This window comes from Rhopalosiphum padi, chromosome 1, assembly GCF_020882245.1.
Source record: "Rhopalosiphum padi isolate XX-2018 chromosome 1, ASM2088224v1, whole genome shotgun sequence".
NCBI lineage: Eukaryota > Metazoa > Arthropoda > Insecta > Hemiptera > Aphididae > Rhopalosiphum > Rhopalosiphum padi.
Genome location: NC_083597.1, coordinates 90,765,029 through 90,777,559, shown reverse-complemented (window position 1 = coordinate 90,777,559; position 12,531 = coordinate 90,765,029). Strand labels below are relative to the sequence as shown.

Below are 12,531 nucleotides of genomic sequence, written 5' to 3'. Positions count from 1 at the left end.
AGGGATGACTATCATATTATTATAATGCCATGATAAATTAAATATTTACAAATATAAAATATAATAAATATTGTACAAAATTGACTGTGAAAACGAATGCAGTATACGTCAAATGGTTAATACCAGCTGATAATTAATATAATAATATACTCTACTTAGTATTGTTATTTTGTAAAATAATACTCATTCGCTATATAATAATAATTATAAAACAGTACGTCTCGAAAATCGGACATAATGATTTGGTCGTCTACTTATTATAATCGTCGAGTGTGTAATTAATAACATGGTATCTTATACAACGTATACTGAATGACAATATCAACTATATGTAGACTATAGATTACAATATACGCATGCGTCGGTGGCGATGAAATCAAAAGGTCCCTTATCCCGGGTCGATTGTGTGCTTCCGCATAATGACCTTACACGCATTTGATGAAAACCACTGTGGAAACTAATTGATGGTCGTCTCAAAGTAGTTGTGTGGGAGGGAAGGTTTTGGTACGAACATCCCAGAGACAGAATTTAAATTTAACACAGCGGACGGCATCAAAGTCGCACGCGGTTCGAAACGCAGATAAAAGATTAAATTAAACCGCTATTACAATAATTTGGCACGGGTACACGACAACGTCGAACAAAAAAAAAAGAAAAAAAATCCCAAATGTAACCGATGTGATCTACCCATAACCGAGTTACAAGTGCAATCTCTATTATAGTTCTAATTTCAAGCTGTTGTGCATAATATCATAATAACCATTATCAAGGCTAGCTGAAATAACTACAAAGTTACCTCAGACCGCCTTCGCGCAGTGACGATATTTCTCATTGATCGAGCACTTAGGCTTACTTGCATGCTGGGTCTACGTTCGTGAGCAATTGACCCGATAGGGAAGTGCGACACTCCTAACTCTTCGAGGCTGCTCTTCCGGTTACACATGGAAAGTCCCTGTCTAAGCGAATTCGACCGTCTCAACAGTATGTCGTCGACTACACGCAGAGAGTTGGACCGAGCGCGTAGGGCGCTGCCCACGGTCGGGCTGTCCGGTAACGACAAGCTATTTGCTTTGGTGGTGACTAACGGCGGCGGCCTGGTCATGAACGGAGGGAACGCCATGCTCGATCCCCTCCTCGAACCAAAGCCCAGTTGTCCGATTGTCGAGTTGAAACTTATGTTAGACTTTCGACGACTGTTGTGCCTTTCGAACGTCTTTTGAGCCGAAAACGGGCTTGGCCGTAGAATATATCTGAAAAATTAGAGGACAGTCAGAACGGAACGATGTCGTTTAATTGTTTTACATAATATTATATGAATAGTACTCCGTGCGAGTGTAAATCAATATTAGCGTTTGTTAAAGAATACGACAAAACAAAATACAATATTAACGTTTAATTATTATTATAAAAACGAGAGGAAATCGCGGCGTTTAGAATTTGAATTTAAAGCGTGTCTTACACAATGTCACCCTCTTCGAGTTTGAGATCGCAGCTAGGGTTGATGATGACGTATGACAGACTGCTCCGTTTCTCGCTGACTTCTTCGTGATCGACGGCAGGTAAATTCAAACTGTCCATTCGGGATCTAACCAGGTTCACTATTTCCGCTCGCTCGATCAAGTTGTCATGGTTATCGCGGGCGTCGTCGTGCATGTTAATTGAAAACTGTGTAAATAGTTCAATCAAAGTATTTTATTATTAAAAATATAACAATGGCGTAGTTGTGATAATAATTGCATTGTGACATTGAGTAAATTACAACTGTGCGTGATTGCAATCTATATATATATATCTATAATGTAGTCCAATAACACGAATATTCGCTGGGCGAAACAGAATCGTGGATTATTTTTCTGGAACTTGTGTTTATTTTCGTGAAATACCTTTACGACATCGCAACTATATATTTTTATAATATAACTTGATGATTTTAATTCTACACAAGTTTATATAAAATTTAATATTGATGATGATTTGTTTAATAGGTACAAGACACTAAAATCACAGATTTTTCATTATTTGTCAACGAATAGAAAAAGTCTGTGTTGAAATACGCAATATGTCATATACGTACTAATTAAACTAATAATTTTTAAGTTTTAATTCTTTTAAATTTATTATTTATTTACTATAGTTATTCTGATAAAAATCAATTTTGTAAATATTAATATCTTTGACGTTAAAAACATTTTTCACTTGATTTTTTAGTTTACTATATTATATTCATTATAATATGTAGAAAATACATACCTATCTATCTTTCATTGCTATATTTTAAATTTGGAAAACATCATTCAAACACTTTGGTAAACTGAGATTTATTCAGATTCCTATTTCAAATGTGATTATTTATTATTGATTTAAAATTAAAAAAAAGAAGTGTATTACGCTGTCATTTACCGCGATTAATGAAATGAGACACGCGTCTAACTTGTCCAACTTTTTAGTATAAAAACTTTAAGAGATTAAAAAATTTAACGAAGGGCTTTTATTTGGATTTTCAATACATATTTTATTTTTTTTGCACCATTTTATAATATTAAATACCAATATGTGTGTTTTTAATCTAAACGACTTAATAAATTTGGATATTGTTGTTTTTATGACTTTAACAGATATTTAAAATGTTTACTTAATTTGTCAAAGCGACTTTATCAATTTGGATATTGATTTTTTCATGGCTTTAACAGATATTTAAAATATATACTTAATTTGTTATTGTTTTAATAATACACAATTTACTGATGGGTATTGAAAAACATTTAAAAATTGAGCCCATGTACATTGTACATAACTGGTGATCAATATAATATATATATTATTATAATAATAATATAGGATGATTGATGCTATATTACAATTGATGGTTGGTAATAATCTATAGAAAAATTAAAATAAATATAATATTTTCCTTCTTGACTGTTATTTTTTAGAAAAATCTTCATTCCTTTGCTACTTTTTAAAACAAAATAATTAAATAATCATTTATCAGCATGACAATAATATTATTAAATAAATTATGATAATTAAATTACATTAACAATTAATTGGCACACCTTTGAGTTAAGGGTAAAAGAAAAGAATAAGAATAAGAAGATCTTTGAGTTAATTTTAATTATAATTGAAGGCAGAAATTATGTGTGACGCGTGTAACTTTTATCTAGTAAAATTTTTGTGCGCTTTTTCCACTTTTTATACAATTTAATTTTAAATTCATATTTATAAATAACCGAACTTTATAATTATTAGTAAAAAAAAAAAAAAAGGTTAATTTAAATTGCACTTTAGAATCTGTCATGGTCAATTGATATTGACTACTAATTATTTTCACGCTATCAACTGATTGTCAACAATTAATAAATGGTATATTTATCAATATTAACACACTTTTTATGAATAAAAACAAAATAGTTGTTTTTCAAAACAATTGACAGTGTACTATTAGATAAATACTTACAGTATACATTTATTTCTCTATCTAGTGTCTACTATAGTTAATGAACAATGTTGTAATATAATCTACTTATTATCAGACTAAACTGTATAACATTTTAGCACAAATGTATACATAAAGCACATTCGAGATAAGATTTGAAGTACAAAATATATAAAAAATATCATATAATTATGTGCGATTGTATTTAATTTGTCATTATGTTTGGTTAAATGCATAATCCTGGAAAGGAATCCTTAATAAGATGCATTAAAAGAAGTTCATGACATGCATTACTTTTTGTTATTCAACATTCAAATTAGTGACTTACAAAATTAACATAATATAATATTTAATGTTATGTGAAGTACAATACTAAATATATTACAATATTACGAGTATTATACTATATTATAAGAATATACAATTGTAATATGAAATATATTTCTAGGTTTTATTTTAAAATTAGCATTTGGGAATTTATGGTTTTGTGTTAAACAGGTCAAACAGTTTTGGTTATTTTTTTTAATGTATAGAATACAAATAAACATCTTTATTTTTGATGCTTTTGAACTTTGACTGAAAAGTGAACATGCATATTATAAAAGTCAAACCTCAGGATCATTTTTTTCTCATATCTCTTCATATTAACTACATATTGTATTCTTAGAATTTGAGTTTATAGTAGGTAAATAATATTTAAATTCATGAAGTGACTATTAAGTTTGAGCTCTTTTCCAATTGTTCATTTTAATGTAGGTACCTTTTTAATTGAAATTTTAAGTGTTTTTTTAAAGTTGAAACTTGCATTTGTTAATAATGTATGTAAATAAAACGTCGAGTTACATTTATGACTAAACCAAACTTTTTAGTACATCAGACACCTATGATTAATTAAATTCGATTTCCAAGAAATAGTTGATATATAATTATTATAGTAGATTTATTGTAACGAATTATTATGTCAGATGTTGGGTATATTAATAATGGATTTCTCGTTATAATTTTTAAACGCTGCTAATTTATTACTATTTATTCAGGTACTCACTACAGAATTTTGGTTCCTGTGGCAATTAGGCAGACAGTTAGTCGGAATGGGCATGTAAGCTTCGTGATCCGAACCCTATTTTAAGGAAATAATAAGCAAGCGAAATGAGTTTAGGACTAAAGTTTAGGACTAGGTGAGAATATAAAGCATTAGTGAAATAAATAAACGTAATGATTTGATAGATGTTAGTTATAGATGCATACCTCAGATATTTTATCGCAGTCTGTACCACATGCATCCTGTAAGTTACAGAAGAATAAACTGGTAATTAGAAAGTTGATAGTCTCAACGTGTACATTGGTTGGCATTCAGTGAAGAAATTAGTTTAAAGATCAAACAAATTATTGAAAAATCTACTAGTATTAATTGAGTAAAATGCACATACCGGTGGTGATTCTATGTTCGATAAATCTTGAGTTCTGTAAATGCCTAAAGGTATCTCACAAGTAGTAGAACAAAGTTTTTGGTAAAGACGACCGTAAGTTCGTATCCACATATCATCTTTTGTAATTTTCATCTATATTAAAAACATTGATATCATGTTAAATTACGCTAAACATAGTTTGTCTAAATTTACATTATTTTTATTTTTATAAATAACTCTAAGCAGAAAAAAACATCTATAGTAGTTAGCCTAATTCATGATCTATATCATCATGTTTTGTATTTAATAAGTATAATTTTTCTAAATTATTCTGTTAATAACTGTTTGTAATTAATAATTATTTAGGCTTGTGAATACTTAAAAATATTAAATTGGGAATATTATTTTGGTAATGGGTACTTACTGAAGTTAGAAAACCAGAACCTGGAGCCTGATCCACGCCCAACAATAGTCTTACAAAAGTGATGACATAGTCTTTTACAAATGCTTGGTATAACAATGTATCTAACATGCTAGCACTGAATACGGAACCAGCCGCAAATGGTAGTCGAAACATGTATGATATATGTGAGCCTCTTTCCTTTTCATGCTATTTTAGAAAAAAAAAACATAAGTCAAAATTATAATCAGTCATATGCATAACTTACAGGGCTTCTAATGCTTCTACATTTGAAATAATAAAATAACGTATTCAGTTATATTTTGTATCTATAATATTGGTATTTATTTGGTTTTTCTTTATAAATAGGAAACGAAAATTGCCAATTATGAGGGATTTGTTATAAGTAGGTATTAATAAATATAAGCGTTTTAAATTTGAGTATTTATATTTTAATTTTTTAAGACAAGATCATTACTATATTTAATATATTTTGAAGTGTTTATTAATTAATTATTTATGTAATCAACTTTCAATTCAAAAAACACGTCATTTAAGGACTATAATTGGTCGAGTTCCGTTTAGAATATAATTTTAAAACTCAATTTCTTGCCATTGCTGCCAAATCTATGAGTTTAATACTCTGCGCCTATTGCTGATTTTAAAGTGAATCGAAATGAGTGAATGGTGAGTAATTATATTATATGCCTATTCATAGAAGTTCATAAGTAATATTTTAAGGGGTGGGGGCAAATTAAAAAAAATCTCAAATTTAAGCTAAATAAAAATTTAATGTTATTTTAGCATATAAAATATATGCTATTATGTATATAATTAATATTTGGATTGGTATGTTATAGTTAATTACAATACATTTTAATGAGTACAGGAAAAAATAGAAAATAAAAAAATAAAATATGATCAAATGTATTATTCGGTATCGGTAAATAAGAATCATTTCTTCGTTTTGTGATGTCTAAGTCATTAGGGAATAATGTCATGGTAATATTTGTTAAATTATAAGTTAATATTATTTTTACAGAATGGGGGGGGGAGTGTCTCGTCTTGCTCCCTTCAGCGAGCGCTCATATGTCTATTGTATTAAAATAATCATAAATATAAAATAAAATATGTTTACCCTTTTGAGAAGGTTATGAGTGAAAATATTTATACAACCAAAAATGTTTACGTGCTTAGTTCATGTAGTTACATAATAAATATTATTAAAATAATATTGTGTTATGATCAGTTATATATTAATTCGGGTGAGTAATATTTCCAACATAATTAACATAATATTATGTTAATTTTATTATTGTACGAACGCTGTCAATGTTCAATCATTAATAATGATGAAAACTTTAAATAATCATTACTGATTTTTATAAAATATGTAATAAATAACACGACTATTTGTTCATACATAGGTCATGATACAAACACACGTTGCACGTGAGGTGCAGTGGACTCATTTTTTAGAATTTGAAAGTTTGCTATGCACATGTTTATTGCATCCCATGACTTTTTTATTATTATTTGCTTATACGCGAAAGTACGTATTTTCATATCGTGGCAAAGTTATTTGTTTTGGTATTTGATTATTTGTAATTTAATCTACACCCTGAGAAATGAAGCTACCGATTTCTAGAACATTGTACTTACTTTTTCCATTTTGGACAAGTGTAGCGCATAGGTGTCTTGTGCTCTGAATTGCATGAATCTCATGTTGGACGACTGAGATAACTCAGTTATACTACGAATGTTGGGAAAGAACCTATATTTTTTTTCAAATCATACAATTACATGTATGTTAAATATATTTAGGTATGTATTATGCATCATACAAGTAGCAACTTTATGCATTCAATACAAACAAAGTTTTTATAGTCAATTTCTAAATTGAATATGTTTAATGTACATATTATTGAACGATCAAAAACAATTTGATATAACTGGAACAAGTTTCTATAGTATACCTAAGAAATTACTTTGAAATATTAATGTTTTTCAAAAGGAAAATACTTACTTAAACATTGTTTGGACTGCTACAATGGTATTACAGTCTGCTAATGTTTCCTCTTCAGCTGAATTTGATAGTTCTTTATTTACTACTACTACGTTTTCTGCTAATAATATTCCAGCTCTCAAGAGATCATCCAAACTGAAAATCATATTATTGCAACTATAAGTAATTCGTATAAATATGCTGCAGAATAACACGATATATTTTATGTAAACAGTACAAGTAAAATATAATTTCATTATAGACTGTTCCATGTATTCATCAATCTGAAACATTTATTCTTGTATTTTTGGAAAATGTCTCATGTGGTATGATAATAATTATAGAAAGGTACCTATAATGCGTTTAACAATCCATCACATTATATATTTTTTTCCAGCACTTTTTAAATTAATTTTACTATTTTTATTGAATTAAACATAAAATAACACGCGTTGCTTCACTAAATTAAACAGTTATGCAAAGCTGCGTGGTACTTCATTAAGTTCTGCACTTCGCGGCTTACAATAAAATTAAAAGATTAGGTACCTATTTTGTAATTTTATTTTTTTTATTGTGGTTTTCGTTTATTTATTTTCGCGGATAGGTAATAACTTGAGACAATTTGCAATGATATTATTTCGATCACGGTATTATGGCTAACTAAAAATCTAAATGTCGATATAATAATGTTAAAATTACAGGCGTTTTCGATTTATAAAGAAATCATGATAACGAAAATATACTTTATAAATCTATCGAAAGCGAAACAGAAAATTGATTTTTTTTTTAAGGTATTTTTTAAGTCTTACTGATAACCAAATGTTCACGCTTGACCCATATTAGATTTTTACTATTGCCTTAGGATCGTCAAAATCCGATTACAGAAGTTTTCAAATTGAAATAAAATGATGATAACACACTATTCTTTTCCAAGTAAATCATACAACCTACGCATAGTTTGTATTTATATTTTGTGATAAAAATGTATTTGATTTAATTTTTTTCTCCTTGTGAACTCAATTTTCTTGTCTTACACTCAAATTTAATAATACTCATAACGTATCTATATTACTAGTAATTTATTAATATCCGTCAATGCAATATATATTATGTTTGAATAAAACGTTTTATATTTATCGAATCATATATTTTATTTTAAACTCAACCAAAGAATTAATACATGTTTTAAGATTTTTACGTTACGTTTTTTCTAAAACTTTTATAATATATTCAGGCACCTAATATATTATAACAAATAGGAGGTACTAGTAAGTTTGTTTATCAATAATTCATCAAGCTGTCAGATTATTCACGTATTGAATATCCTGTCAGTATCAGACACGGCAAACATAATATATATTATAATAATAAGTTTTGTTAAAATCATTTTTTTGGAAACTAAACAATGTATCTATACTGTATAATATACGATATGACGTATGTGCGTTTCTCATAAATGCATATATTTATTACCTAAATATTATTATATTTATCTCCGCACAGTATAATAATATAGTACTAGTTTATCATTAGTTTATCTGATTGATGACACAATTTACAGTAAGCAAATATACAGACTAAATAAAAATTATAAACAATGTACAGTTCCTATAGTTTGTGGTTAAGAGGTCATATATACATTAATACACTGTACATCAGGAATGTCAAATGCGCGGCTCTCGACTCTTTTTGTTTATATATACGGACCGCAGCCACGAGGATCACTGGACAATTAAATGAAAATAAAGAGAAAAAAATATTTTTCATTTGTGTCACAATGATGTCGGAGAGACATAATATATTTGGTTTACATATTATGTACTTTTTTAACAAAACTTGTACAAATGTGTTTTTTTTTTTTGAAGAGTGTATTAAATTTGCACAATCCATGTAATATTATTCTAATCAATAATATTTTTAGTTCAGCTGATACTTTACGTTTGACTTGCATGCTGAACATTATATTTTCAAATATTTATAAATATTTTAAACACGTTATAACTATTTTTTTTCTATGTTAATAATTGTTGCACAGTCTTACCAATCTATGGATCCCAGCATCCAATATACAAGGGGGAAGTATGAAATTGCGTCTAGAAACGCAATATCCGGACGTCGCTCTAATAGTATGATGATCGGATTTAAGGACGTTTTCGGATGAAAGTGTGCCCTTAGTGGTATGATGAAATTGTAAATTCCATTCGATGCATAATCGGCAGCTAAAATTATGGTTTTATTTTGCCAATTGTAGTCATTGGCGTTTCGGTAAGCGCAATGCTCACATACCTGTTATTATTAAAATTTGCTCAATTTTATTAATTTTAATTTGATAATTGTGCACACAATATTATATAATTAGTAAATTAATTTTTGATATATAATTTAATAATTGTATACAGTTTTTATGTTTCTTTTTATGATGCTGTATAAAAATTCCGAACTAATAAATTAATTTATACGTGAATTATAAAAATTATTGTAGCATGTATAAGTATATACCATACTTGGTACTTAATTTTTTTTATACCCCACTTTATTTTTAATTAAATAATTTAATAATAATATATTTTGGTTTTAGTAATTTATTAATTATATAATTTAGAAGAATCAAGAGCTTTAATAATATTATAAAAGTGTATAAATGATGTAACATTATTGGAAGATATTGTATCATAGCTATCAATGACTTCTAACATTTAGGACCACAACTAAAATTGCATTTAGGTTTTGAAATAATACGCCGAGTATTTTTAACATTTAAATTTCAACAAAACTTTATAAAAATCAGGCTAATATAATATTAAATACAATATCTGTATTAATAATCTAAACTTATACATTAAATGACGAAACGATAAATATAATATGTGTCAATGTGTCATATTATAAAAATAATAATATTTACCTGGGCGAGCTGTAGACAACACAGTGGTTTTTTTTCTTTTAACAAATAACACAATGTGGGACTGACACCTATGTACGGTGACACTGGTGGAAATCCTTTGACTATTCTATATAAATAAAAAATAAATAAAAAAATAGTAAAAAAAAGAAGAAAAAAAACGTGTAACCGAAAAATAACACGTTTTACATTTATGACGTTTTGGATCGTCTGTATTAAATTTTTTTTTTTAACAGAATAGCATCACGTTGCATAAACACTTGCCTGGTCCACTCAGCATGCCAAACAGGCTGTGTGTAAACGTCTTCCTCACCATCCGCTGTAACGCGGAATCTGAGTTTATAACAAACATGCGAAAAAAAATAATGTACAAACGAAATCGACATGCAAAATATTACTAAGTCAAAGATTTTATCTTACTAAAATAGAATATAGAAGGTAAGGTGAGATATTAATTTTATGTTTTTTAGAAATTACTTAAAAGCTCGATATATAATATATATAGTACCTATAATGCATGACGTATTGAAAATATTTTGATTATTTTTTAATTTAAATGTCATACATTTGTGTTGTTAAAAAGCTTGACTACGTTTTGTAAGCGATACAAGAAAATATACTGAAGATAGAATACAAATCTCATGACTTGTAAACGTTACTCGAATTAAATTACCTAATTAATTTAATAAATTCATAAGAATTTTGATTATTATTTCAATCAAATATTAGTAAAATTGAATTATTTTTGGCACAAATCAAATGTAAAAGTCTTATCATTAGGCTTAAATATCAATAAAATATAATGTTATTTCTTTCGTATAATTTATTTTTATTTATGTGTTTACAGCAAGAAAAAGAGTTATAATTGTTATAGGATTATTGCTATATGTTGTTAAATATATTAATGACAATGTTTTATCCTAATATTTAACATTTATGAATAACATTAAAATAATGAGAGATATCGTACAATGCTATTACATTATACTGTGAATATCGTTATTGAATATAATTATTTTCAAATATTTCGGTTTGCAATAGGAATATAATCTAAACATTTATGCATAATGCATGTACTACAGATCTTCTACCATACGGATTATATAGTATAAATGCGTATTAGTTATGCATTATGGCCTAATAATTAATTACAAATATATGTATTTAAAAAATTGCTGATTTATATGATAATCTAAAAAAAGATTAGTTGTAAAAATATCCTAAGTGTCATTTCAAATTATTTTAAAAGCGTGGTGTAATTATAATTCTTGCACAGTACCTATGTATAAGATAATTGTGTTACTGTAAAAGAGTTAAAGATGATATTTTTGTCAAAAATGAAATTTGGTAGACATTATTAATAACGACTTTTATAATTATTAGATAATGTTGAAAAATTATGTAAAACTAATAATCATTAATGCATGTTTGTACATTATATATTAATTACAAACATAACTTGTTATTTATGTCGTACATATGTCGTTTGGTCATTTAAATGTTAACCTAAATTTTTTTCTACTAAGTATTATACTAATATAAGATAAGAAAAAACTAAAAGTGAGAAAATAATTGTATACTTTACACATTTTTATTCTGATTTTAAGAAATTTAAATTCTTTTAACTATCATAATATTAGTACGATATGATGGTATTTAATGTCACAAATTGACATTTAATTATGAGTATCTATTAGAAACAATAATAATAATCGGTAAGAAACTACACTTTTATCGAAACATTGTTCAAAATTAAAACAAAAATAGTTTTCATTTCTTTAAATTTAAAAAATATCAATAACTGTATTTTGCCAAGAAACTTAATATTATGTAGTAACTTAAATTAATAGTCGCATGTATATTTGACGTAGGTTTAAATTTGAATGTACCTACCTACATATTATATTCTTCATTTTTTTTTAGACTTCAAAGTATTTTAAAATATTTGTTTTACAAGTATAATAAGGAGCATAAAAATATTTTCTTCCAGTTTTTTTCAACCACTATATTTTTATACACGGGGGACACTTTATTTCGTTCTAAAGAAAAAAAAATAAAGATAAGGAATTTGTACTATATTGTTTCAATGGGTTCATCAAACTTTATATGCCTTACACAAGAATTTATTATGCTTATTTACTGAGATAATGTTTACGTTTTCTACTAAATTATAAACTTCTATACTAAACTACTTTTGAAATTGTATTTTTGATTGTATGACTCAGTCAGTTATATTGTATGTTTTTTTAAAAACTAATCAAAACTACAAATAAATAATATTTGACTTCAATATATTGGTCTGATACTTTAATAAAATAAAATATATTTTATAGTTAACTGTGAATTTGAGTTTCAGGACTTATTAATACACGGTCAGTT

The 12,531-nt window shown here is 27.0% G+C and overlaps 1 protein-coding gene across 11 annotated transcripts in view; it reads right to left on the bottom strand.

The window, feature by feature from the left end:
• LOC132918660 (potassium channel subfamily T member 2) overlaps window positions 1-12,531 on the bottom strand; it is a 157,732-nt gene that overhangs the window by 3,910 nt on the left and 141,291 nt on the right. For 6 of the 11 annotated variants that reach the window (XM_060980058.1, XM_060980057.1, XM_060980056.1 and 3 more), the window contains 11 exons: window positions 10,417-10,485; window positions 10,156-10,261; window positions 9,292-9,536; window positions 7,272-7,406; window positions 6,908-7,019; window positions 5,270-5,455; window positions 4,867-4,998; window positions 4,685-4,720; window positions 4,482-4,556; window positions 1,460-1,665; window positions 797-1,250 (listed from right to left, as the gene is read on the bottom strand). In XM_060980058.1, coding sequence (XP_060836041.1) covers window positions 797-1,250; window positions 1,460-1,665; window positions 4,482-4,556; window positions 4,685-4,720; window positions 4,867-4,998; window positions 5,270-5,455; window positions 6,908-7,019; window positions 7,272-7,406; window positions 9,292-9,536; window positions 10,156-10,261; window positions 10,417-10,485 — 1,756 coding nt within the window. The remainder of the gene's footprint in view (window positions 1-796; window positions 1,251-1,459; window positions 1,666-4,481; window positions 4,557-4,684; window positions 4,721-4,866; window positions 4,999-5,269; window positions 5,456-6,907; window positions 7,020-7,271; window positions 7,407-9,291; window positions 9,537-10,155; window positions 10,262-10,416; window positions 10,486-12,531) is intronic. The other 5 variants (XM_060980066.1, XM_060980067.1, XM_060980061.1 and 2 more) reach the window with 4 other exon arrangements.